Source organism: Bubalus bubalis, chromosome X, assembly GCF_019923935.1.
Source record: "Bubalus bubalis isolate 160015118507 breed Murrah chromosome X, NDDB_SH_1, whole genome shotgun sequence".
NCBI classification, from domain to species: domain Eukaryota; kingdom Metazoa; phylum Chordata; class Mammalia; order Artiodactyla; family Bovidae; genus Bubalus; species Bubalus bubalis.
The window spans coordinates 30,907,235-30,934,112 of record NC_059181.1 but is presented as its reverse complement, the minus strand read 5'-3'; the positions used below and the strand labels follow the sequence as shown (position 1 = coordinate 30,934,112).

Below are 26,878 nucleotides of genomic sequence, written 5' to 3'. Positions count from 1 at the left end.
AGTTATTTTATGCTCTCTCTTGTTGAATTGGCTATATCTGTCCACTGCCTCAGATGTGTTTAACAGTCTCCATATTAATGAGACTATAACGTTAGTCTACCTTGTCTAATGGCCATGCTGGAGTTGCTGTAATTTGGGCAGGAGTATTATTACTAGGAAAAATTAATAGGAAACATTTTTAATTAATAGGAAAAAAGTTAGAGGCGATAGAGCCTAGTGGGTACGAGTCCAGTCCCTGGAGTCTGACGGCCAGGGTTTGAAAAATCTCTGCATGGTTTATTAGCTGTGTGACCTTGTGCATTTTTTACGGAACCTCTCTGTAATTTTATTCTCTTATGTGTAAAGAGAAGATATTCATAATGCCTACCCTAGAGAGTTACTGAGAGGATTAAACGAGCTCATGTATATACAGTGCTTTAGACAGTGTCTGCCGTAAAGGAAGTCTTATTATATATGTTGTTGCTTGGCCTCTGTTGTTATATAACAAATCCGTTTTCCCCCTGTTCATTAGTTCTTGTTCTCCCTAAAGAATACAATCACAAAAAGAAGAGAAAACTTACATTGAATGTGGCAACTAAGGCTTGAGTGATGTTTTCTTGTTAAGTCAGGAGTGAAATAAAACTCCTTAAAAATATCTGTGGAAATTACTTTTTTGCCCAGGTTGGGTCTCCTCTGAGAAGTCCACTTGATTCTGCATCCCGACTTCCTGCTTTTCTGGGTCCCTGAGTCTAAAGATTCATCTTGAGATAAATGCCATGGTGGTAATTTTCTGCTAGTATGAGCAAGTGCCTTCCTACTTCCCCTGTGGATGTCTCCCTCCCTGCCTAGGATCTTGCTGCTTGATTGTACTGAAAAATCTCTACTCCAGCATGCCAACTTCCTAAAGTTGGTCCCCACGGATACTCGTTTCCATGGCCGAGCAACCAACCTGATTCCTGTAGCTTGACAGAATCCCTACCAGCCCACCAACCCAAAAGAACATGGTCAAACTGTATCCATGCTGTAATGTCGCCTCATTACTTCATGTAATGTTCATATGGTTCCTTTAGACAAAGGAATGAATTAGTGCTGAGAGAATTTCTGTTCTGTCAGCAGGGATATTTTGTAGTAAGGAGACCTCCATGCAAAGAAGTTTTGCTCACAGTTGGTCCCAGATGCCCAATAGCAAAGTGAAAAGGGTAGTCGGGTTTCCATTTTTCATTTTGAACGAATCAATCCGTGTGGGTAAATTTTAATCAAAATCAGCAATGCTGTCTTTCCATGTGCTCTTGCCTCAATAGTTTTTTCCCCTTGTTAGCAGTAACCTTGTTCAGCTTGAATAAATAACCAGTTTGTTATAGCCAGTGCTTATCGCAAATGGTGTGTAGGCAGCCTATGATCTTCCAGAGTCAAAAGAACTGCATCCCTTGACCACATTTAACACTTTTGGCAAGTAAGTTGCACATTATTGAGCCTCAGTGCTCTCATCTGTAAAACAGAGAAAATATCATGTACTTCACAGGGCAAGGAGTAGGAATATCTAAAGCGATACATTTGTAACTGCATTGTAAACTGTAAAGCTCTCTTACTATACATGTGGCATTTGTTGCTCTAAACCACCATCATGAATTACAGAAGTAATACTGAGTTAGTTGAGTTACTTTCTTGCCAATGTTAGGACTTTCCTTAAACTACTTCTGAATCTCCAAGGGAAGAAATTTTAATCTGAGTATCTATGCGGTTTGGCAGGGAATTCTCAATGTGTAGTTAGTAATATGAAAGAGTTAAAGAAAAAGTGCACACTAGATTCTAGAAAAAGTACAAGGATAACTGTCTCTTGCCTTCCTCTTATATTTCCCACAGTGCTGCTGCTGCTGCTAAGTCGCTTCAGTCGTGTCCAACTCTATGGCTAGACAAATAACTGGTCCTCAACAAATACTGCTTTATCCATTTTATATTCATTTCTTTCTTGATGATACAACACAGATGTTTAAATTCAGGGCAGTATAAATGGCAAAGATGAAAATTAGCAGACCCATGCATCACCATCCTATTTATGCTTGGGAAGACTTCTCATTTATTCAGCAAAGTCTTGATGACTTCACAATACACATAATCTCTAAGGAACTATTGGTTGAGCCTGGGTCTCTGCTCTAAATGCAGGATGTAAAAATTCAAATGTACTATAATTTATATGCATGCTAATGTAGAAAGCTGATTGTATCAGTCAAAATATCTTCATTTGTTGACAACAAAAGGTTTGATCTTAATTCCTTAAGTGTATGCTCTGAGGCACAGTTTTAGGTAGCAAACAAATCAAATACAACAAGAAGAGTAAAGTAAAAGAGAAAAGTGGGGGGCATTATCTTGAGAACTTGAATCTGTTTGGGTTTTAGTCCTGAATTATTTAGATATGTTAACCTCACTTTGCTCTTTCACTGAAGAAGTGGCAAATTCAGCAGGGCGTGTTTTCCCATGTAGGTACAGATCAGATCAGATCAGATCAGTCGCTCAGTCGTGTCTGACTCTTTGCGACCCCATGAATCGCAGCACACCAGGCCTCCCTGTCCATCACCAACTCCCGGAGTTCACTGAGACTCAATGTCCATCGAGTCAGTGATGCCATCCAGCCATCTCATCCTCTGTCATCCCCTTCTCCTCTTGCCCCCAATCCCTCCCAGCATCAGAGTCTTTTCCAATGAGTCAACTCTTCGCATGAGGTGGCCAAAGTACTGGAGTTTCAGCTTTAGCATCATTCCTTCCAAAGAAATCCCAGGGCTGATCTCCTTCAGCATGTAGGTACACAAATGGAAATTGCATGTATATTTGATCATGCTCCATTCAGCAAGAAGCCCAATACTAGTTTTCTACCACACCAGCTAGTTTCAAAATCAGGCTATTTCCTTCCAGAATAAGCCTGTTTTTGATGGGATAAAGATAGATGTTCCTCGATCTGTTTTAGTATTTCTGTTCTTTCAAATTCAGACATGATTTTTCCACATTCCCCTCCTGCCTTCCAGTCGAAGGGAATGAGACAATTCTTAGAGTCTGTGAGTGTTACTTTGGCTGCCCAAAACCGTGACAGGGGTCATTCATCTTCAATCTACCTGACCTCTAAAACATTCAAAATTCTGCATCTAAGAGGCCGTGACTGAAAACACAGGCCAGTTCCTCAGATTTTGTAATATGTTATTGCTGCCACTTTTCCTTCCTTCCTTTAGAAGAGTAATTTAATTCAATTTTAGAAAGGTGCGGGGGGGACTTTTCTAGTTATACAGATCAATCCAATTGTTCAGAGCTTCAGAATGAATTTTTAAAGTTGTTGAACAGAAGCATACAAATCTCTCAGAGCAAGTCAGATAATGTACAAAGCCTCCATTCATTGTGTGGGCAGAAAGGAATGCTAGTAGCCAGCAGCTCTCTAAGGAATGTTCCTTTGGCTTTGACCGTTCTGCTGGGAACAAGGAGGGAAACACACATAGAAAGTGAATTTATAATGTCTCTGGCTTCTAATGGCAAAATGATAAGAAAAGTTGGCTGTGTAATATAAACTGTCAGTTGCATATTCCAGGCCTCCTCTCCGCGAGGTCCCTCCCACATCCACAGGCCTGGCTACCGTTTAGTGAGGAGTACAAAGTGGCTGTTTATTATTATTGACTGGTGAGGCCTGTGCTCTGAAATTCATTCTGTCAACAGAATGTAAGCAAAGTTGGCATTTTAAAGCAGGGCTCTTTCAGTCGCTGGGTTTTCTCAGGATTGCTATGCAACAGGATCAGTGCTGTAGTCCCCGGTTCAAGCTGAAAATGTTACACAGGAAGACATACCATGTAAAGGTCAGATTCTTCTACTATGATAATTTTCTTGATCTGTGTATAGCAAATGAGGTTGAAGGCATCACTTCTTATAACTCTTATAAAGGTCCTTTGGACTTTTCCACCTGTTGAGCCTAAAAATGTAATGGGATTTTAAATGGGGACTCTTACCAAATATGTGATGCTGTAATAAATGTATGAGGTTGTCTTACCAAGGTGAACTTAATGTGTATTGTCAAGAGGATTCTCTCGTATGATCAAATCCCATGAATGTGCTGGTGCTATGGACCAGTTCAACCTTGTTGATTAGTCTCTCCATGCTTTTGTGGTTAGAGTCAATTCTACACAGTACTATGTGCTTGGAAAATATGACTTGACTCAGAGTGTAATATGGTGATTGGCACCAGGGTGCACTTAATCACGGAGTTTTATTTCCTATCACTTCCATAAAACAGTGTATTTTGTCCATGAACTGGAAGACAGAAGTTAAGAAATTTATAAAGTTATAAATACATTATGTCCCAATTCATCTCAAGGAATAAATTTATTATACCTAGTAAGACGCCCATTTTGAATTTGAATTTGCATAATAACATAAAGAGATAATACACCAGGAAGAGTTGGGGGTGTATCTTCTTGTTAGTTGGAGGTATATCTTCTTGTTAGTTGAACCATTAAAATGCCTTTTGAACTAATAGTCTAATTTTTTTTTTTTTTTTTTTTTTTTTTTTTTTGCCATTCTCCAAATTCACAGTCACAGCCCGGTCTTTTTTTTGTTTAGTAATTCTGCATGTGTTCTTCTCACTGATGCCCTGTAGGACCTCCAAGGAGAAATTGAAGCTCACACAGATATCTATCACAACCTAGATGAAAATGGCCAAAAAATCCTGAGATCCCTGGAAGGTTCTGATGATGCGGTCCTATTACAAAGACGTTTGGATAATATGAATTTCAAGTGGAGTGAGCTGCGGAAAAAGTCTCTCAATATCAGGTAAGAAAAGATCCCAAACTAAAATAGGCCAGAAAGAAATTAAAATGGCAATCTTCCCCTCATTTTCCTAGCACAATATCTCCTATGTTTATGTAAATCCCCCAATTTCAGAATGACTTTATTTTTAATAAATGAACCATTTGTTTGCCCCATATGGAGATGATAGCTGAGGGTTCAGATGCGATCAGAATGGTGCTGTTTTATAACCATGGGAGACATATATATTAAGACATTAGAGTGAATTCAAATGAGGAGCTCAGGTATCCTGATTTCATAGCATTTTCTCTTGGTTTATCACATGGTGATTCAAAAAGTGATAAAACTGATGTATGTTTATTATGGAATTCTTTCTTTGGCATTATTTTAAATGCATTACTGAGGACATTCTTCAAATACTATAACACGTTATAGTTAGCAACTTAAAGGAAATCTCCCCAGAGCTCCCACAGCTAGGGAGAGATGACAGCCCTTTCCTGCCTCTCGTTCCCTCTCACATCGCATTTCCACATCCTCTCTAAACTATGCCTTTAGCTATTCTATACCCACTTATTTCACACTTTGCCCTTTTCTGTGTTAACAGCGTTCTCTTGAGAAATTAATGAATACATCCCAGCTTTGTTGTAAGGAGGGCAGAGTGACACTCTTGCTATACCCATTTTGCAGTAGTTCAATGGAGGCTAAGGAACAGAGAGTGAGGAAATGAAATGCCCGGCGCCACCTGGGTGACATAGGAGGTGCAGGGCTTGCAAAGCAGGCTTCCTGCTTTCTAATCAGTTGCTTTGCCTAATTCACATCTCTTTATAAAAGTATTCTGTGTTCTTTTCTTTTTTCTTTCTTTGTCGAGAGGAGGTCTGTTATTGCAGGGAAGGAGAAGTGGAACGCACTCCACACTGGGAGTCGTTACCACCACTCAGTCGTAAGATGACTGGAGGGAGATTGTTTTTCTTCTTAATAAGTCCTTCTAAGTTGTCCCAAATTGGACGTAGAGTGTCTTTGCTTCTATAATGAGGAAAAAATATAACTGGAATTTCTTCATTTGAAAGCACTCTTGTAGAAATCTGCACTTCTTCTGACATAATAATGATGGTAGCAACTAACACTTATACGGTATGCTTCACATACCATGCAGTGTCATGGGCACTGTAGATTTGTTGACCCATTTAACACTCTCAGCTGCTCCAAGAGAGACATTCTATTATTATCCTCTCTTTGCATTTGAAGACAGTAACACACGGAGTGGCTAAATAGCTTCCCCAGGGTCACTTAGTTAGTAAATGGCAGATCAAAGATTGGAACATAGGGAGGTCTGGCTCCAAAGTCCGAGGTTTGAACCATCATATTATGGCAGAGAATATAAAGGCAGAAAGAGAAGGTAAGTCTCACCTAATGTTTATACATAAACATGTAATATGTGAAAGGATGAAACAGAGAAGCCGATTTCTGGGAGGAGAAAAATATTTTTATTTCTGTGGCCCCACCCTCACCCGCCAGTTTTGTACCCCAGCTTCCAAGGCACTCGTTTTTCTCTCCCTATTTGATCCATGAATTTTGTATGGACGTGTCATTGTGGGCAATAAGCAATGGCATTTTCAAAGATAAGGAAGCTCCATTTGCGTTCTACAGGTTCATCTCTTAGAGACGTCAGTGTCTGTAATGACACCGGCCACTTTCAGAACATCTGTCATTATAAAGGAATGAAACTTGTGAGATGGGAATGATACCGGTAGTTAAAGAAAAAAAAGATATTCTTTTCTTGCGGAAGAGAAAAAGAAAGGTGCTACAACTGTTCTGAACATCACCCAGTGCCTTTTCTCTCCTTCATGTGAACTTGATGAAATAAAAGGAGAATTGAAAGCGGCGAATAGCATGTCAGCCAAAATATGGGCTCTTCATTCTCAGCAATTTCCCATATGCCAGCTACTGCAGTTGAATTCTTGCTGTCATTAATCAAGTAGAAAACAGTTACCTTAGCTCATCTGAGGTACTGCAAATTCGAGAATTTAAATATTCAGATCAATGGTTTTGGCTTTTAAGTAGGCCTCTCAAATAATGCAGAATGTGTTATAAACACTCACTTATGAAAAAGCAAGGAAGTCATTCTTCACATTAAAGCGATTCAGTTTATTTCCTGATGCTTGGCTGAAATAAAGGTATCAGTCAATCTGTACTGAATGGCAGGGTTCAGCTAGGAAAAGCACAGTAGAGGTAGTAATTGGGGATGGTTATGGAATAGGATAGATGAACCCTGGAACACTTAGATACAGAACCATCAGTGACAGAAAAGCTTGCATTGCCAATCTGGTCAGTTCCTCCATCGGCATTATTGTATAGTGAAAAGTCACCACAATTAAGAAAACTTCCAAGGATACCCTGGAAAGACAGCCCTGTGTTTACCTAAGCTACAACATATTATAATGAAAACTTACAATTGTTGGTTGTTTCATAAGAGATTCTGAAGCCATTTTTATATTTCTCTTCCTATGATTGTGATTCTTATTTAAGGCTTCATCAGGTCATTCTGTAGTGAAAGATTTGTCTCTGTCATTTTACATTGAGACCATCCATTACAGATTTACAAAAATATTCTTCCCTGGACATTGTTTCTATCCTGTCATCCCTCTGGTCAAGAACTTCCATCTTGGTGCCCATATTTCACTCACTGATTTATCTGTTCATTCAGCAAATATTTACTGGATATTTACTCTGTAAAAGACACACTCTTCTAGGCATGGAGAGTACACAAGTGACAAAACACACCAAAGAAAATCATTGCTCTCATAAAGCTGATATTTAGTCACTAGAATCTAGTGGACCTTCCACTCTCCATCAACTATGCCTAATAAGCCTCTGCTAACCCCTTCCCTTTCGGTCCTTCCTCTGTTTCCCACTTCCTTCCTCACCAAGTAGCCATTTAGTTACTGCCCAACATGGATTCTCTGCTTCATATAAATTCTGCTTTCTAACCCCTTCCCTGTTCTCCAACAATTTTTTCACTGTCCCATATGAGTATATACATTTGTCAGTCCTCACACTTCGAACATGGTCTCTCCTCTCATCCTCCAAATATTGTCTCAAATTCCATAATCAAGGTTTCCCTTTCTGTTTCTTTACCAGGTCTTCCCTGTACTATTCTCATTACACTTGATGGCAAGTTCTTTGAAGTATTCCTGAGTTGTTTCATAGGACTATCCTAGCTACCTTCAGCTAAATCAGACAAACACAAAACTCCAAGTTATAAATGAGTTGGTGAGGTAGAGTTGAAATGGTCCTGGACCAACAGCTGGGCGATGTGGTTTCTCCTCTGGCTCTGCTACTACCTAGCATCTATTCTTGAGCAAATCACTTTAATGCTTCAGAATTTAATTTTCTCTCTTGCAGAAATGAGGAAGTTAGACCAGACACATGGGTGGTCTCTTTAAGTTCCCTTGCAATTCTACAATCCTATTATTTTAAATTCTACAATCACTCCTTGTGATGGCAAATTATATTGAGCTTTTTACCTTGGTTTTCTTATGTTTAAAAGAACTGATTAAGTTCAAAGGTATGATATAAGAGAAAGTAAATACAATGTCTTTGAGAGAAAAGAATTCCTTAATTGAAATTGTATCTCATAATTTAGTTCAAAGAAAGTGTATGCCATCTGTTCTACATGTGTTATCACATTGCATTTTGTCCAAGAGATATAAGAAAGAGAAGTAAATACTCAGTGATAGCTAAGTGTCATTGAACTAAAGATTAACTGCTTTAAGTGGGAGAAAAATAGAGTGAAAAATTTCTACTTAAGTACATACACACACACACATGCACACACACAGAGTCACTGATGACATCATCCAACATCAGCACGGCAATGTGTCAACTAAGGTGTTTCTCATTCTAAAATGTTCTGTATCTACAAACCTTGTGTTTTCAATTTTGAAAATGTGAATAATTTGAGAAGTGATCAAGCAAATTTTTTACATAAGAATTAAGTACAGACATTTTAATTTAATCTGCCACTAAATTTATTTTCCAGATTATTGTATATATTATTAACTATGAGAATCACATACATCCACATAATTTCAGCAAAATTTATATTATGTGAGATTTTTATACTTGGGGAAAAACTTGTAGATATTATATAAAGATAATCCCTTTTATGAAATTTTGAGCATTCATTTGAGAGGTGAGGACACCAACATTGTATGGTCCACAGCAGCAGGAAATCTCTTAGAAAGTACAAGGTATTAGAAATTAGAATAATTGGAAGTCTTTTCTCTGATGGAGGACAAAAAAAAAAAAGCAAAAGAAAGCAAAGTCTTTCTGTCTTTGAAATAAAAATGCTACTTGGACACTGAGTGTCTCTGACCTTTTCCTTACTCTTGAGATATTAATTATGTTTGAAAGTTGGAGTTCATCTCCCAGCGGGAAAAAAAGATGTTTACTTCTCTTTGAGCTTAATTCTCTTTTTTTAAAGCCCCATAACTCCCATTTTATTTCTGTGGTTCCTTATTATTTCTGCATTCTTACCCTTTCTTTCTGTATGCTTGCATGCTATCTTTTTACACACGAGTGCCAAAGATATACAGGGATATATCATTAGTTTTATAAAGGAAGTCAAAGTGAAAAATGAATTCAATATAACACATTTTGCTTTAAGAATAGATGCCTTTCAGAGTAAAGTTTTATTAAGGATTTCAAACTAGGCATCAACTGAATCACACTTGAAATATCTGTGTCTAGAGAAATAACAATCACCTTAGCAGCCCTATAATTCTTAGAGTCCTGACACTGAAGAGTTTCTTAAAGACCAAGTTATATGTCCCAGCATACCTAAAGGTTCTGCATTTTACCTAAGCCTTAAAAATTACAGAAATTATCTGCTTATTAAAGATTGCTACTTGCCTTGTTAAAAGCTAGTAACCCCTAAGCTCTTATCCTCACTAATAAAGATTAATAGAAAATGCATAGAACCTAAGTGTGTCTCTTCAAACATCCTCTTTTATTTTCTGTTGAGTAGGCAGGGATAAATAGAGTACATTGGCCAATTAGCAGGAAATGTATTTTGCTCAGGGACTCCAAAACATTTGGTGGAAACCATCAAGGTTAAAGATTTCCTCATATGAGGAAAGTTTGCAGTTTCCACTTCCCATGTCAATATCAGCTCAAGTTTTGTGTTTCAGCACGTGTCTTTGTACCTTTGTGTCTCAGTTCCCACATTTGCAAAACAAGCAGGTTGAATAATCTCTAAAATTCCTTTTAACCCTAAGAGTTAATGATAAAATTGGGTAGGGGTGGGGCAGTCATTACAAATACAAAGGAACATTTTTAAGAAAAATTCCAAATATAAACATAGGTTAATCATTTAGAAATATCTGGTGTACAATCTTGAAAATAAAAATGGGGCAGCTGCTTCCAACAAATGCATTAGAAATGTGTCTTGACAACACTCCACCAGCTTAGCATGACCAAAGAAAATGTTTTCTGAGCTCAGAGCATTTCATTACAGTTAGATCTCCTTAAAAATCATGTCACTGGCAAATTCCACCTTTGCCCTGTGGGAACCAATAAGTAATGCTTAGGGCACATAGGAAATACTTTAAGAAATTCTTCCTCTAAGAGTGGTGCTGGAGCTCACAACTGGCAGAGTTGTGAAGAGCCTTGTTCAAATTATAGAAACTCAGCATCTGTGAGTCTGTTTCTTTTTTGCATATACATTCATTTGATTATTTTTTAGATTTCAAACTTGTGGTTACCAAAGGGAAGAGGGAGGAGGGGAGGGACAAATTAAGGGAATGGGATTAAGAGATACAAACTACTATGTATAAAATAGGCAAGCAGCAAGCATATATTATATAGCACAGGGAATTATAGCCATTACCTTGTAATAGCTTAAAATGGAGTGTAAGCTGCAAAAATACCAAATGACTGTGCTGTACAACTGAAACTAATATCATATTGTAAATCAGCAGTAAGACTTTATTTTTATTTTTTTCAATAAAAAAGTTTCAAGTGCCAAAAATCTGGGATGAAACTTAGGAGTCTGTACGTTAAACAAGCTGCTCGAGTGTTTCTTATGCACACTAAAGTTTGAGAATCATGGCTATAGATTTTCTATCTGTTGTTTTAAAGCAGAAGACATTATCTGACTGAGGTTTCTCCTCTCCAGCCTGAACCCACTGTCCACTGTCTTTTATAGCTTGTTTTTGTCCACATATCACATCTTTCCTTTCACCCTCAGGCTTCAGCAAGGAACAGAAAGTCATTTGATATGTACTTAAGGTGATCAGATGTTTGGGGAAGTGATCTAATGCTATGCCTCAGGGATGACTAAGGAAGGCCCCCTCACCCAGGAAAGTGAGAGCTTTGTGTCACACCGGATCCCAGGCCCTTCTGTTCCTGTGTTAACTCTCTTGGCTGTCCTGTACCCCTGAAGTTTCTCTTAGATCCTTTAGAACAGAATTCCCTGGGTCTCAGTGCTCTTTTTTTTTTTTTTTTTTTTTGCCTCTTTCTGATGGGGCACAAAGGGTTTCATTGACCTGCTAATTATTGGTCAACACCATTTATCCTGGACGGGTTGTAGCACTGCCTTGTGTAAAGAAAGCAGCAGTTGGAAGACGCATCTTGGTCCACCTGCCCTTGAGCAGGGAGGTGTTATTTTCTTTACCAGACACATGGAGGCCAGGCACTAGACATCCTTATATCCCACCTTACCTTCCACTCTCCTTACTCCCCAGTGCTTGATTGGGACTGAGTGGCACTCAGTAAATATTTATCTAATCAGTGTCTTATTTAGCATTCACTGCCTTTCCATGTCTGCACTGTGCCTGTCTCTACCTTTCAATGTGTCCTGCTTGACAGCCTCCTTTACCCCCAAGGGGCCCAAGCTGCAAATTCCAGACACCCTAGGGAATCCTTTTAACCAGTAGTCATTACATGTCATTAAACAGCTAAAATCTTGCATAGGGAGCTCTCATTTCAGCTTATCCTGGGCAGGTGATAACTGAAATAGGAGGAGGGAACAGAAACATTAAAAGAACTGACCTCTGTGCCATATGCAGTCTTCACTGTTACATTTAATTCATGATATTTATGATATGTCATGATTCATTGCTTAGATGATAATGTCCTTAGAGTCTTGAACAGATTAATTTCCCTGATGAAAATACCTTCTTTTTTTTTTTTTTCTGAATATAATGTCTATATGGCTCACAATAGAGAATTCTGGCGATTTGGAAAAGTATAAAGATGAAGGAGTACATCACGTGTAAATCCAGCTGTGAGGGGTAAACTAGTTGTTGTTTCAGAATTTTTTTTCATGCACAAGCATGTGCACACGGATACACACACAAGCACGTTAGAAAAAGAGATATACATTATTGTAACCTACTTTCTTTTTTTTTTTTCCTACTTTCTTACTTAACCACTGACAGACTGATCTTTTCCGTGTCCATGAATATTTGCCTACATCATCACATTGAACATCATGTAGGATTCACAGGATTTGAACATTGCATTGTATGAGTTCACTAATATATATGCAAGCACTTTCCTAGTATTGAATATTTACATTGTTTCTACTTTGTATCAATCATATGTTTGCTGTAAATAACAGATTTATACCTGTATCTCTGCATGCTTTCCCGGTTATTTTCTTAGAATAAGTTCCTTAGTCTTAAGCTTGTGAGTTGCTGTATTTGCACATTTTAAAGACATTTATGTATCATCAAATTATCCCTCAGAAAGTTTAGAGTAATTTAATTTCAGCACCTAGGTACTACTTGGTGATTCTGTTTGACTAAGACCAGCAGGAGACTGGTATTTGAAATATCAGGCCAAGTTATGAAATGGCAAAGGGGAATGCTTTTCTTCCTGGTGACTTTGCATTTCAGTCTCTGCAACATTATAAACTATATTGTATGTATATTATAGGCAGCATTAATTTATATGAATTAATTAGTAATTGCTGATAAGATGTAAGTGATGCAGCATAATTCTTGATTTACCTGAGGGTACAGCTTGACTCACATTCTGAGTTTCTTTGTTTTCTGGATGATGATTTATTGTCTTAATTTAGCTTCTTATCCCCAAGTGAAATACAGATTCTATAACACAGATCATTCATTTGTATGGTCTTAAATGCCTTCTATGGATTACCATGTTCTAAATACAGTTGGTGGTAAAGCACTCAGCCTCTTGCCTAAATTATTCATGTTGGGGGAAGGCTTGCAGGCCAATGTCTGATTTTTACTTTTCCACATGAGTTGTTGTTGTCTCAGCACATTTTACACAGAGGAAACAAAGCGGAAAATGTTGGAACTCGGTGAAGACAAATCCCAGGTGCACGTGAATAAAGAAGGGTAGATGCAGAGGAGGAGCATATGGGGAAAGGAGCAGAGAGGAACAGATGCCAGATGGAAGGAGTCAATGGAAGAGGCTGCCTAGGGTGTAGAAATGGAAAAGTCAAAATATGGAGAGAGACCTTTCCATTTCTCAAAACAGAAAGAATTCCAGTCCTAGCATGAGTCACACAAAAACTGAGTGCTTTATGTTAGTCACTGGGTCCAAGTTTTTCTACCAGAGACATTAAGAGTCATTGACTGCAACACTACAGGAAAACAATCCATTCCAGTGTTTATTTCATGCCAGAAGTCTCAGAATTCTGCACATTAAAATAAACATATAGCTAAACAGTCTTCCCTCAAAGTTGCCCCAAAAAATAGCCCCCCATTTTGTTGGTCTCAAAAGCAGGGAGCTAGATTTTTATTGAGGAAGTGAAGTGAAGTGAAAGTCACTCAGTCGTGTCCGACTCTTTGTGATCCCATGGACTGTAGCCCCCAGGCTCCTCTATCCATGGGATTCTCTAGGCAAGAATACTAGAATAGGTTGCCATTTCCTTCTCCAGGGGATCTTCCTGACCCAGGGACTGAATCTGGGTCTCCTGCATTGCAGGCAGATTCTTTACTGTCTGAGCCACCAGAGAAGCCCCTTTTATTGCGGGCTGCTATATACTTCACAGTACATTTACACACTATGGAACCAACCAACCAAGGTACCTTAATGGGATTGTTAGAACCATCATTTATCTTTCAAGATATTCTTACACAGTTTGCTCCTGTTATTTTCCAGGTCCCATTTGGAAGCCAGTTCTGACCAGTGGAAGCGTCTGCACCTTTCTCTTCAGGAACTTCTGGTGTGGCTACAGCTGAAAGATGATGAGTTGAGCCGTCAGGCACCTATTGGAGGCGATTTCCCAGCAGTTCAGAAGCAGAATGATATACACAGGGTAGGAAATTTTTTAGCATAGTGCTTTGCATATAGTAAGCATTCAACGACTATTTTAAAATTAGTTTTGACTGAGATTAGTTTGAAAAAAAGAAAAGAAATCAAGTTTAATAGAAATTGTTTTTACTTCTCTAGTCCAAAGGTCAATTAGAAATAATCCAAGCCATTATATTTTAAATGTCAAAAGCATCTGCATTAATAATATCATTTGTGATTTGCCCATATCTGTACCAAAAAAAAAAACAAAAAAAAGATTCGCCTATGTCTTTTGGTGATACTTTAAAGTGTTATTTTGGAAAATATTAAACATATGCTAGAGCAGACATTCTGTAATAAACCCCTGTATACCCATTAAAATCAACAATTATGAATTCATGGCCAATCTTACTTCTACTTTGTCCTTGATTATTTTAAAGCAAATCTCAGGTACAGATCATTTAATTCATGAATATTTGATAAAGCATCTCTAAAAGATAAGAACTTGCTCTTTAAAGGTAACCACATTGTTACTGTAACACTTTTTATATCTCAGTAATTTTATCATGACAAATACTAAGGCAGTATTCAAATTTCTACTTCTCATACACATGGCTTAAATGTTTTAACAGGTTTGAGGGGGTTGAGTTTTTGGTTTAAACAAGCATTGAAATAAGTTCCACACATTGTGTTTGGCTAATTTGTCTTTGAAATCCCTTTTTTTTTTCCACTCTGAAGCAATTACAGATTCACAGTTAAGTTCTAGAAATAGTGCAGAGAGTTTCCCTTTGCATTTCACCCCGTTTCCTCTAATGGTAACATCTTACATAGCTATAGAACAATAATTATTGTTATTTTAACATGGAATCAATATAAAAATTTACAATTACAATGGCTACAACACAGCTCAATTCAGACTAGCCACATTTCAAATGCTCAGATATGGCCAGTAGCTGCTCTACTGAATGATGTAGTTCTACACGTTGGATTATATTCACGTTTGACTGTTCTTGGTAAGACTGCTTCATAGATAGTGATGTATTCACCCATCACCAGGAGGTACATAGTGCTTTGTTTTCTCTTGTGTGTGTGTGACTTTGGCAGCTATTAGTGATCAATGGCTATGGGTTGCAATGGAGTAGTATTGCATATTTAGTAGTAGTATTTAGTAGTAGTTGCATATTTCTATCATTTCTTCTACATCTATTAGCAGCAGTTGTTGTTTAGTCACTAAGTCCTGTCCAACTCTTTTGCAACCCAATGGACTGAGGCTACCAGGCTCCTCTGTCCAGGGAATTTCCCATGTAAGAATACTGGAGTGAGTTGCCATTTCCTTCTCTGGGGAGCTTCCTGACCTAGGGATTGAATCCATGTCTCCTGCTTGGCAGGTGGATTCTTTATCACTGAGCCACCAGCCCATTAGCTGGAGTGCTTCTCTGAAAAGAAAATGGATACTCATCCACTATTTGGGTACCCAGGTTATTGTTCATCTAGGATAGGTGGGGTAAATATTTCTACTTTCTCAGTCTTCAGAATAACAACTTGCTCACTAGCATTCTCCAATAAAGATCAATTGTTTCTTTTCTTTCTTTGTTTTTCATTATATTTTTGTCTCCACTAAGCTCTGAGTGAGGAAGGCAGAGACTTGGTCGTGCTGACCTCCAAGACCCTAGTCCCTAGCAAAGTGTCTGGCATACAGTAGATACTAATAGGGGCATTTGAAATGAGAATAAAAGGTGCATGGACAGAAGGGAATAGAAAAACAAGGAAATTACTGCTGCTGCTGCTAAGTTGCTTCAGTCGTGTCCGACTCTGTGCGACCCCATAGATGGCAGCCCACCAGGCTCCGCCGTCCCTGGGATTCTCCAGGCAAGAACACTGGAGTGGGTTGCCATTTCCTTCTCCAATACATGAAAGTGAAAAGTGAAAGTGAAGTCGCTCAGTCGTGTCCGACTCTTAGCGACCCCATGGACTGCAGCCTCCCAGGCTCCTCCGTCCATGGGATTTTCCAGGCAAGAATACTGGAGTGGGGTGCCATCAAGCAATAAAAACTTGATAGAATGGTGCAACTTTTGTATGTTCAGCACTTAAAGGAAAGAGCTCTATGAAGACACAGCCAAAAGTCACGTCTTGAAGAAAGGTCAAGGGTTTATATTACTTCAGAAAAGAAGGTATAGAAGATTACAGAAAGGGAAGAGAACACGAGAGAAGATCCAGGAGTTGATAAATAATTGCCAAGAAAACTGCCAGTTTCTCCTTTAGCCATTCCCCTCCATATAATTCAGAATATTAAGGCACTTTTGTGGGAAAAGAGAATGCCAACCCACTTCAGTATTCTTGCCTGGAAAATCCCATGGACAGAGGAGCCTGGCAGGATACAGTCCATAGGATTGCAAACAATCAGACATGCCTTAGCAACTAAACAATAAATGATAGAATAGCTATATTTTTAAATGTTCTAAACACTTGAATATATAGTTAAAACACTCGGGTATATGTAGAAGAGGGTTCACTGAGAAAGAAGGGCATTTTAAGTAGAATTCATTATATGACATAGTGAGATGAGACAGAATTTGTACAAAAGGTATCATTTTATTCTAGTTCCAGAAATCAAAGGTGATGAATCATTGGACAGGTGCACTAGGATTCAGGAGACTGGGATTCTAGCCTCCTCCTCCATAGGTGAGATGGTGATTGCTCCTTTGATTTTCAGCTTGAAGATGAGGAATTTGATCCACTTAGTGTTTTCACAGTTCCTTTGAGCCTACCTTTTGTCATAAATGCAGCCTCACTCTCCCTGATTATTATAAAATGTTAGTCCTTATCATTCTCAGTCCTTTTACTGAATAATCTGATGATCAATGATATACTTCAGGAAGATGTGATGTAGAGTCCTGGTTAACAACCACCATACTGAAGTGAATTAATCCCCACTTGGTTAGTATACTTATTCAGATACCCATCTGCTTCCTCTCTGTGGTGTATCAGGACTTCCAGCCTATTGATAATTCTTGGTTCTGTATATTAGTTCTACTGATCTTCTATCTTTGTCTCCCTCCAAGTCCAACTTATATTCAGTCATCAAGCATTTAAATATTGATAACTCTTTCAAGACCCTAAATTCCTTCATTATCTTCTTGTTGCTGTCATCTACAAAACCCTAAGTCTTGGAGAATCTAACTAACTATTTTCTCCTATCCAAACAACAGCAGAGCAGACTGATGCATAGTACCTTTTCAGGATGACCACCTCCAGCCTTCCGACACTAACACATTACTGGATCAGTTTACTTCTCTTGACCCTGTCTACTGTGTCGTCATCACCATTTCTAGAGACCTTTTCTCCTCACTTTTCTGTATCTATTCTTACCACCCTACAATGCAGTCAACATTTTCAGTCTGTGTACTCTATGTAAAAATAAAAATTGAATTATGTCAGCCCTCATCTTAACACTCCCCAGTGACTTTTCAATGCCATTGGGAAATGACCACAAATCCTCAGCAGGACCCCCAAGCCCCCCAGGGTTGGTCTGCTCCAACCTTCTGTTCCCGTACTGTTCTTCCTCTTGCTCTCTTAACGCTAGCTATAATGCCTGCTTTTGTTTTTTTCCCAGTTCTCTGTTCCTCTCAGGTGGGGCTTTGAATATACTGATCCTCTGTCTGAAACCCTTTCTACCCAAACCTACCCCCTCATAATTTCCAAATTATGAGAATTAGGAAATTCTAATGTCTAAGAATCCTTTACATCTTGGCTCAGACATCAAGCAAGCTTTTTTCCAATGCTCACATTTGACTAGATCTCCCTTTATGTCTTCATAACACCATACTTTTCTTTCTATGATGTAACATTACTTGTCATCGTGCATGTGTGTGACTTTTTGATTAATGTCAACCACGTTCACTAAACCTTGTGCTCCAAGAAACTTTCTTTTCAGAAGAGGGTTGTCATTTTTATCCCTAGCACCTTCTAAAGTGTCTAGTACATGATAGACACTGAATAGATAAAGGAACCAAGGAATTAAGGAAAGAAGATAAAGAGGCAGGAAGGAAGGAGAACAGCCAATGAACTAATCTCATCTTCATTCTCTGTCCTCCTGAGATCCAGGGCAGGGAGATAAAGAATCAAGAGTGATGTTCCTTCCTCACTTGCAGGATTTTTGTTTACTCCCAAGTAAGCATCTTTTCGTAGTGTGTAAAGCTACTTTGATGCCCACTGATTTTCCTCAGGTTCTGGTCCAATGTTTTCATGAAATTCTCTTTGTATCCTTAAGAGAAATCCATGTCACAAAGCACTCACTCAAAGAACATCATCACTCCTAAGTGTTGATGAGAGAACAATTTAGCACCCTGTTTACTCAGTTCTGTCACACTTATGCAGTAGCCCTTTTATGGCTGTTGTGGAATTGCTGTATAGTTCGTGATGCTCTCACTGCCTGGGGACAAAAAGAACAAAGGAAAAATCTTGAAACCGGGTCTCCTCTCTATCAGAGCTTCTGAACCCAGTTAGGAGGAGGTAAAGGGAATGTAGCCATTACAAAATTCTGTCAAGATCTGGTCTTGAACAGATTTTGTTTTGTAGCCTTTTTAGAAAATGTGCTCTTGAAGGGTTTCTCACTCCAAATACTATTTATATAAAATGTTTTAGTATCAAGAAATTTCGCTTTTTTTTTTTTTTTTAAAGATGGCTCACTTCTTATTGTAACCTTGCTCCCCATGTATTTGGTGTGTCACTTTTTAAAAAAACATCACCTGCTATCTATTAGAAATTATTAATGCTGTTTCTCTTTTATGGGAATACAAATCCCATTAAAATGGCAAAAGTATAAATAGTAATTTAAAATAGTCCCCTTTTTTCTATAGATCAGAATCCTTATAAAAGAGGTCATTTATCTTTTCTTAGTAAATCATTGCAGATTAATGATGAAATTTATAGCAAAATATCATATGTCTGCAGTCCATGGGGTCTCAAAGAATTGGACATGACTGAGCAACTGAACTGAACTGTACTCTTTACTTAAAGCAAAAATACATAGTCAATCTCAATAACTCTTATTGAAGAGTATACAGTTTTCCTAAAGGTAAAAGTCTAAGGGAGTCCACGCAGGTATTTGGGAACTGCGATCTTACTCCCCAGAGCAGGTTTTTATACCCTTGGGAGTGGATCTGTGTTCCCCAAATCAGTTGGGCAGCATAACAACTGCAACTGGATAACTCTGAAGACTAATTAATAAAATAATGCTCCATATGCAGTCAAGTGTTATAAATAATTAAAGCTCAAATGTGCCCTAGCAAATATAAACTGACCAGTTTTTATATCTTTTGCATACATTATCCTGGCTTTTACAGTTCCTCATTACTTGCCTCACTAGACTGACGCGTTTTCAATTAGTGTGTATTATTCTGGTCCAGATATATTTTTAAAACTGACTTCCTTTGTTTTACTTGAGCAGTCACTAAAGTGATATTTATTACTTGTCTACTTCTGTGATTAACCTAGAGAGAGTTTTAAAGGAGCAAATCATAGTGGGGGATTTCCAAGGAGAACTGCAATAAAACCATGAGCTTATTTAATGCTCTTCATCCCACCCCAAATTGAAATGGAAATTAGGCCTTGATTATAAGAACACTGTAGGTAATAACGTTCTGTTTGCATTTTTACTAATGAAATTGTTTGTCATTCGGTTTCCATCTTTCAACTTAAAAACCTCTCTAATTCCTTCCGTAGAGACCATAAGGACACCTCCAAAGCTTCCTGAGATTTTCTAGTTAAGATTTAGATAGAAGTAATCAATACATACATTATGAAAACAGGGGACAGAAAGCCAGTATTGCATGGATGCTGTTGACAAATGAAAAGTCTTGAGTAAAGTAGTGGACGTGTTCATTTGTCAGCTCATATATTATGCACATTCAATCTCCTCGGAAGTCACCACAAAGTGAGGGAAAGGTTGAGTAACTCAATAAAATTATCCTGAGATCACATTGTAGGTTATACATTTATTTAAGCAATTCTGTTATCAACATCAGCCTGCTTCCTTTGGGTGCGTTTTAGTATGTGTGTTAGCTCGATGAGTTCCCTGTCTTGTCTTTTCACAGACATAGAAAATGTCCTTATGTGCCATTAATGGACATTAAGATTCAAGTCAGCTTTGTGTTACCAAATAAATGTGTTGTTCCCTGTCACCTCTGAAAAACAACAACAACAAAAAGGGTTGTGATACAGCGAGTCCTTGTAGCAGTCATTGACCTGGCCTCTTGGGATTTCTAAACTAGTTTTGATCCCCTAGCGAAGTTCACTGTTAGTTATCTAGTCTAAGATGTCTGCTTGACTAGGTTGGAGGAAATCAACATCTTTTTGATCTGTTCCTCTTCACTAATGGAGTAAAAGCTGCTTTTGTATAAGTTTCGTATTTTATGCAGTCATATTTAGGAGTGCTGAATAGAAAAGATTTTCAATTATTTTTAGAACTACATTTCTAGCCATTTGAAGAAGTCTTCTGAAAACTAGCTTTATCATCAGAACTTGAGAACAGAGTCATCTAGGATTTGCTACTTTTGTTTAATGACTATAATAAGATAAACTATGAATAGTTTACACATTGACTTCTCTACCACAGTCCTCTTTATAACCATGTCAAAATATTTTGATGTCTTGACAAATACTCTTAAAATAATATTCATGTTGTACTTTGCCTTTACCAAGAATTTTTACACACTTTCATTTAATCACAGATAAGTCCCTGATCTTTTTATGTGTTCTTCCATTTCCCTCAAAAAAATTATTTTAGGAAAAACTCTACCATAACTCAGACTCCTAGAATTTATTGAGTCTTTCAATAATTATTTATTGAGCACCTACTCTGTGCTGGAGGCTGAAAGTACAATAGTGAACAAAAAGAGACTCTGCCTCCACAGACATTCAAACTTTAATGAGGGAAACACATAGTAAGCTAATACATTAATATATAAAATGATGTCAGGGGAATTCCCTTGTGATCCAGTGATTAGGACTCAGCCTTCTCATTGCTGGGGCTCGATCCCTGGTCAGGCAGCTAAGATCTTACAAGCTATACAGTAGAGCCAAAAAAAGAAAAAGAATTAAACAAAAATAAAATCGTACCAGATCAGTTTTATGAAAATAAAATTAAAAAATAAGGCCAGAGAAAGACTGAGAGGTAGTGGCCTACCTAAAGAGACTATTAGTTGAGCTTAGGGTTCTGTGTGTGAGTGAGCCAAGCAAAGACCCTGAGTGAAGGATATTCTAGGCCAAAGGAGCAACAAGTGCAAATGTGAAGGTATAAGAACAGGTTTGGTGTATCCAAGGAATAGCAGGATGGGCTAGTGGTAGGTAATAGAGAGAAGCAAAGACCAGATAATGAATGGTCTTTTCAGCCCTAGTTGGGAGGTGGATTTTATTTTGTGTATATTGAGACATTACTGGAAGACTACAGGCAGGATGTGATCCTATTAATGTGTTCAGAAATGGATACTGGCTGCTGTGTGAGGAAATGATGGTAGGAGGAGCAAAACAGAAAGCAGGGAGAAAGATTAGGAGGTATTGAAGTCATTTAGGAAGGAGATAATGATCACTTGGGCTGGAATGGAAATGATAGATATGATGAAAAATTATATGACCCAAGATACAGCTTGAAAGTAGAGCTGATAGAACTTAAGATAGATGGGATGTGGAATGTGAGAGAAGGCAGAGTCAAGGATGACTCTGAAGTCTCTGCTTTGAACAAATGGGGAAATGATGATGCCATTTATGGAAATGGGAAAGACTTCAAAATGATCATGGATGAGGGGAGAGTGCGTATGTGAAGTTCCATTTCTGGATTATGTTGATAGACAGAAACAAATTGTGTGATTCAGAAATTAGTCACCACTCACACTTGACAGTCTCAAATTTTGGCTAAGCCTCTTGAGAAGGGATATTAATTAATTTTCCACAGGGTTTTCTGAAAATCCATTTATCTGCACTATTGCTTCAGAAAGAATGTCCAAAATTTAGGGTTTAGGCTCAACAACCTAATACCTAATTCTCTAAATGACCCTGGGAGCAGACTGAATTTTCAGCAGTGATTTTTCAAGGTCGACTGGGAGTTTAACAGCATTATCGTCTGTGGAAGTGACTTCCCCAGTGGTTGTTAGAAGCAGCTCAGCCTTAGGGTTGAGAGTCAGACAGCTGTGCAAGATGCTACGTGGGCACTTAACTATTCCTCCACAGTATCAGAGATCTGTAAGCAGGCTAGAGTCTTGGCTAGCCCATGCCCTTAATCTCAGAGAAGACAACTTTGTGCTTAAAAGACTTCCAAAAAGTAAATCTCAACAGGAGCTGGTTAAACACTTTGCCCCCCCAGGATGCTCAAACAAATTTTTTTTTCATCGACTAAAATTAGATATTTAAAAAAAATTATTTCAGACTTAAAATGTGTCCATTTACTTTTCAAATTGCTTCAAATTGACTTAAATGTCACTTATAAATTGGTATTTTTGTTCAGGTTGTTAACTATCTGAAACAATGCTTAAATTGACCAGAAACAATGGCTACATGTATCTGATACTATAATCCCTTAGGTTCACTTTTCTGCAGAAGTAGAGTGAAAATAAGATCTCTTTTATCCAGTTTAAAGATGATATGTAGTCAAACTCAGAAGCGGAGAGAGAGGTGATTTCCAGGGCCTGGGGAGAGAGGAAAATGTGGAGTTCTTCATCAAGTAGAAGCTTTCAGATATGCAAAATGAGTAAGTTTGAGAGATCTACTGTGCACCCTAATGCCTATAGGTAACACTCCTGAATCATGCGCTTAAAACTTTGTGAAGGAGTATCTCTTGTTGTGTTTCTACCATAATAAAAATATACAGGTGACTATGAGCTTTCCTTGGTAGCTCATCTGTCCCATTTTAATAACTTCTCTAATACAAAGTATCGTGAATGAGTATTAAGTGAATCCTTTGTCTTTCTGGGGGTTTGGGCTCTGTTGCCATTTCTGGCAAATCTTCTTTCAGAAATCCCTATGAATTTGTCTTAGATTCTTAGAAGCAGAATCTCTGCTACTTCAGTGAACCACATTTGGATCTTGCCTTCTTCCATGATATTCATTTCAGATTAATTGGACAATGATTGTCCCTAAATCAGTGTTTAGTAGTTACAATATTTCTAATGTGCTCGAGACTCAGTAAATTGGGTGGCTCTTAAAAATGAGAAAGGTCATTATGGTAACAGAATGTATTCAGCAACGTTCTTGTCAGGAGTAAAACCAACATAGGCATACAGATAAAGTAGAAATAATGTGGAAATGAACAACATGATATGACAAAACTAAAATACAAATCAATCTGTGAGTATGACGGTGTTGCTGTACTTGTCCTGTGCCCACTCAGTAACCATTTGTTGAAGAAGCAGCACCGTTGGATCACTTAAACTTTTTGAGTCTGTCGGTTCTCTCATCTAGCCAACGCAGGCTAGAGGAAAAGCCCCAAGCAGCCATTCAAATAATGGAACTTCCAAATGAGTGGATGTCAGTATCTCCTTTAGAGAAGAAATCACCTGGATTAAGAAGGCAGGGCTAAAAGGGCCTCCTTTTAAGGAAAATCCACCTAGTAACTCACAGATTACTCTCAACTTTAGAGCTGGAAACTAAGAGTGGACCCAGAAAAGGATCTCTCAGTTTTTCCCAATTGACAGCATTATTTTTTTTTCTCTCCTGATTCACAAAACGAGGCTTTCACCCTCAGATTGTCTGCATCTAAATCCAATTGGCCTCCATATAACACACTTGGTTTTTCTACCTGAGTGTTCCGTTATGCATTCAACTGTGTTTACTGAGTATCTATTAGGTGCCAAGCTGTGTCTCTAATCTTAATATCAGGAACGATGCCTCAGGGAGACTGTCTCATAGTGCCACCATGTAACCGGCCTGGGTCCAATGAATGATCTATACATGTTGACTATGGAATATTAGAAATGGATGTTAGAACTTAGGTAAGATACTTAGCAAACCTCTACATGTTACAAATGAGGACGGGAAGGCTCAGGAAGATTTTATGACCTGTTTGAGATCATGCAACCAAGTTTGGGCCCAGCCCAGACTTCAGCTTATGTCCTGCTACCCAGGACAGTGCACTTGTCACCACTTTAGTCTGCCTCTCAGGATGGTTCTGTAACGTTTTGCTAGCAAATGTGGAAATAACATATAGTCATTCCTTCAGATCGCCAGTCCAAATGACACCAATACAGATGACACTTCAGTGGGAATATAGATAAAATTCAGCTCCGGGGAAACTGTACAATGTACCTGGTTGAAAGAGATTTGTTTTGAAATACAAGAGCTTTTATTTGCATCCTTAGTAATAGGCCCCCTGGCTTTATAAGTGACAGCAACATAGCTTTTCTCTCTGTAATGTCTGTACCTGTGCCCACATTCTCGTCCTGTATCGCTCTTCTCTGATTTCTATCGGGCAAATCAGTATCTCACCTTTCACTGACCCCCACCCCTACATGGTTCTAAGCTACTCCTATTTATATATTATTAAGTTGTTTGGTCATATTCACCCTAATTTTTTCCCCACAAGTAGGACAGGCAGAAAAAAAAAAGAATACAGTATACTAACACATATATAATGAATTTAGAAAGATGATAACAATAACCCTGTATACAAGACAGCAAAAGAGACACTGATGTAGAGAACAGTCTTTTGGACTCTGTGGGAGAGGGAGAGGGTGGGATGATTTGGGAGAATGGCATTGAAATATGTATAATATCATATATGAAACAAGTCGCCAGTCCAGGTTTGATGCACGATACTGGATGCTTGGGGCTGGTGCACTGGGACAACCCAGAAGGATGGTATGGGGAGGGAGGAGGGAGGAGGGCTCAGGATGGGGAGCACATGTATACCTGTGACGGATTCATTTTGATATATGGCAAAACCAATACAATATTGTAAAGTTAAAAAATAAAATAAAAACAGAATTACATAAACTTAAAAAAAAAAAAAAAGAATCAATGATTTGGTTCTTTTCTCTCACTTCCAGGTTTTTTATTTCTGATTTGCTTCACAGTCATTAGGATTTTCCACCTTTGCGGCTTTCAAATATTCTGTAATTCAAGGAACTTTTATTTTTTTGTTCTGACTTTCAGCCTGGCTTAAGATGAATAATCAACAGCTTGGTTCTTCTCTATTACTTTCAGGTTTTTTTTAACTTTTTCATTTGCCTCACTGTAATTAGGATTTTCCACTTCTGTGTCTTCCACACTTTTTGTAATTTAGGAAACTGGTTTTCTTGTTATTAGTCACTTTCAGACTGGCTTAAGAATTTCAAAATTTGGATCCTAAGTGACTAATAAACAGATGACTTTAGGTAAAAGCCTAACTTATCTGTACTTTGCTTCATAATGGTAAAACATTAATTGAATAAAAATATGCTTTTATACAAACATACTTACTCAACCAAACTATTGACTCCTTAAGGACAAAGATCAGGTCCCTATTTCTGCCCTACCTTATATGTAATAGATTCAGAATAAATATTTCTGAATGAATGAATCAATCAGCAAGCAGTCAAGTCGCCTAGTTGGTTAGTATTTATGAGGTATCTATCCATCAGATGATTTAACCTTTGCAATAAAATGGATGTACCTTGGGATTTGCTGCTACTGTAATTTTGTAGCATGATTCCTGCAAGTTTATTTTCTGAACTTCAAGAAGCTAAAGGAAAAATATCAATTTAGTAGGCCTTTTTCTCATTTGTGAGACAGAAGATTAAAATTTTCTTTTCATGAAGTTACTTGAAGTGTTTTGTAGTTGCTTCTAATTCTTCCACATCACTATTTCAGACCCTTGGGCCTGGCTCTCTCAAAAACAGAAGAAAGGAGGCATGGGGAAAATGGTGGGTTTTAAAGAAAATAGTTTCATGTGTTCAAAAGATTCAGGAAGTAAATACCATATCAGTTGAATATTGACAGCTAAATAATGTAAAGATACATTTTGTGTGTGTGAGGGAGAAGGGCTTTATGTCTGGTAGCTTTTTAATATCAGCACATGAATTAACCAACTTACCTCATTTAAACTATTAATTATAATCCATAAGACACAATCAGTACTGTATATAAGTATGTATTTTCCCCACTGTCATTCAAATCTACTTTATTTTTTTGTGAAACAAGACGCTATTGAAGAGTTAAGGCTCTTGGTATTGAATGTTGTTGTTTTAAGATGGCTCCATTTTCCTTACTTTTCAAATGAAGTTAACTGTTATAACATGCAGTCTGGGGTAAATTGATCAGATATTGAGAAATCTATTTTTCATCATTTTAATGCAATATCTTCATGAGGATTTTTTTTTTTTTTGCTGTTGTTGTCTTGTTATTATTTTTCTACCTAAGCTTATCTCTTTTAAACTCCATGCTCTAAGAATCAACCATGTCCATTGCCTAGAACAGTGTCTGGTACATAGTAGGTTCTCAAAATGTGTTACATGAATAAATGGAAGAGCACCTTTCATATAACCATGTTTAATATGACATTGCTCTTTATAGTTTTTTTTTTTCTCTCCCTTTTTTTCTGGAGTTTTTACAGTTTTATGTGTGTGTTGAGTCTAAATCTTAAATTCTCAAGTTTCAGTCACTTAACTGTTCTATCTTCCATCTACTTTCTTTTCTTGATTTCTGGCACCAATGTGAAAATAATGGTGCTTATGTGTTTGTAATGACAGAAATTCCTTTGTCGTTTCTTTAGATTTATTTTAATCCTTAGTGACTCATATTTAGAAATAAACTGTGCAGCTGTGGTGGAGCTAAGCTGTTGGCAGCAACTCGAGGGGCAAACAAGTGGTGTCTCACAATGGATGGG

The 26,878-nt window shown here is 37.9% G+C and overlaps 1 protein-coding gene across 10 annotated transcripts in view; it reads left to right on the top strand.

The window, feature by feature from the left end:
* DMD (dystrophin) overlaps positions 1–26,878 on the top strand; it is a 2,402,664-nt gene that overhangs the window by 1,987,723 nt on the left and 388,063 nt on the right. For 9 of the 10 annotated variants that reach the window (XM_025277237.3, XM_045164452.1, XM_045164449.1 and 6 more), the window contains 2 exons: positions 4,610–4,782; positions 13,894–14,050. In XM_025277237.3, the coding sequence (XP_025133022.3) occupies positions 4,610–4,782; positions 13,894–14,050 (330 nt within the window). Of the gene's footprint in view, positions 1–3,650; positions 3,813–4,609; positions 4,783–13,893; positions 14,051–26,878 lie in introns of those variants that run through there. The other variant, XM_025277241.3, reaches the window with a different exon arrangement.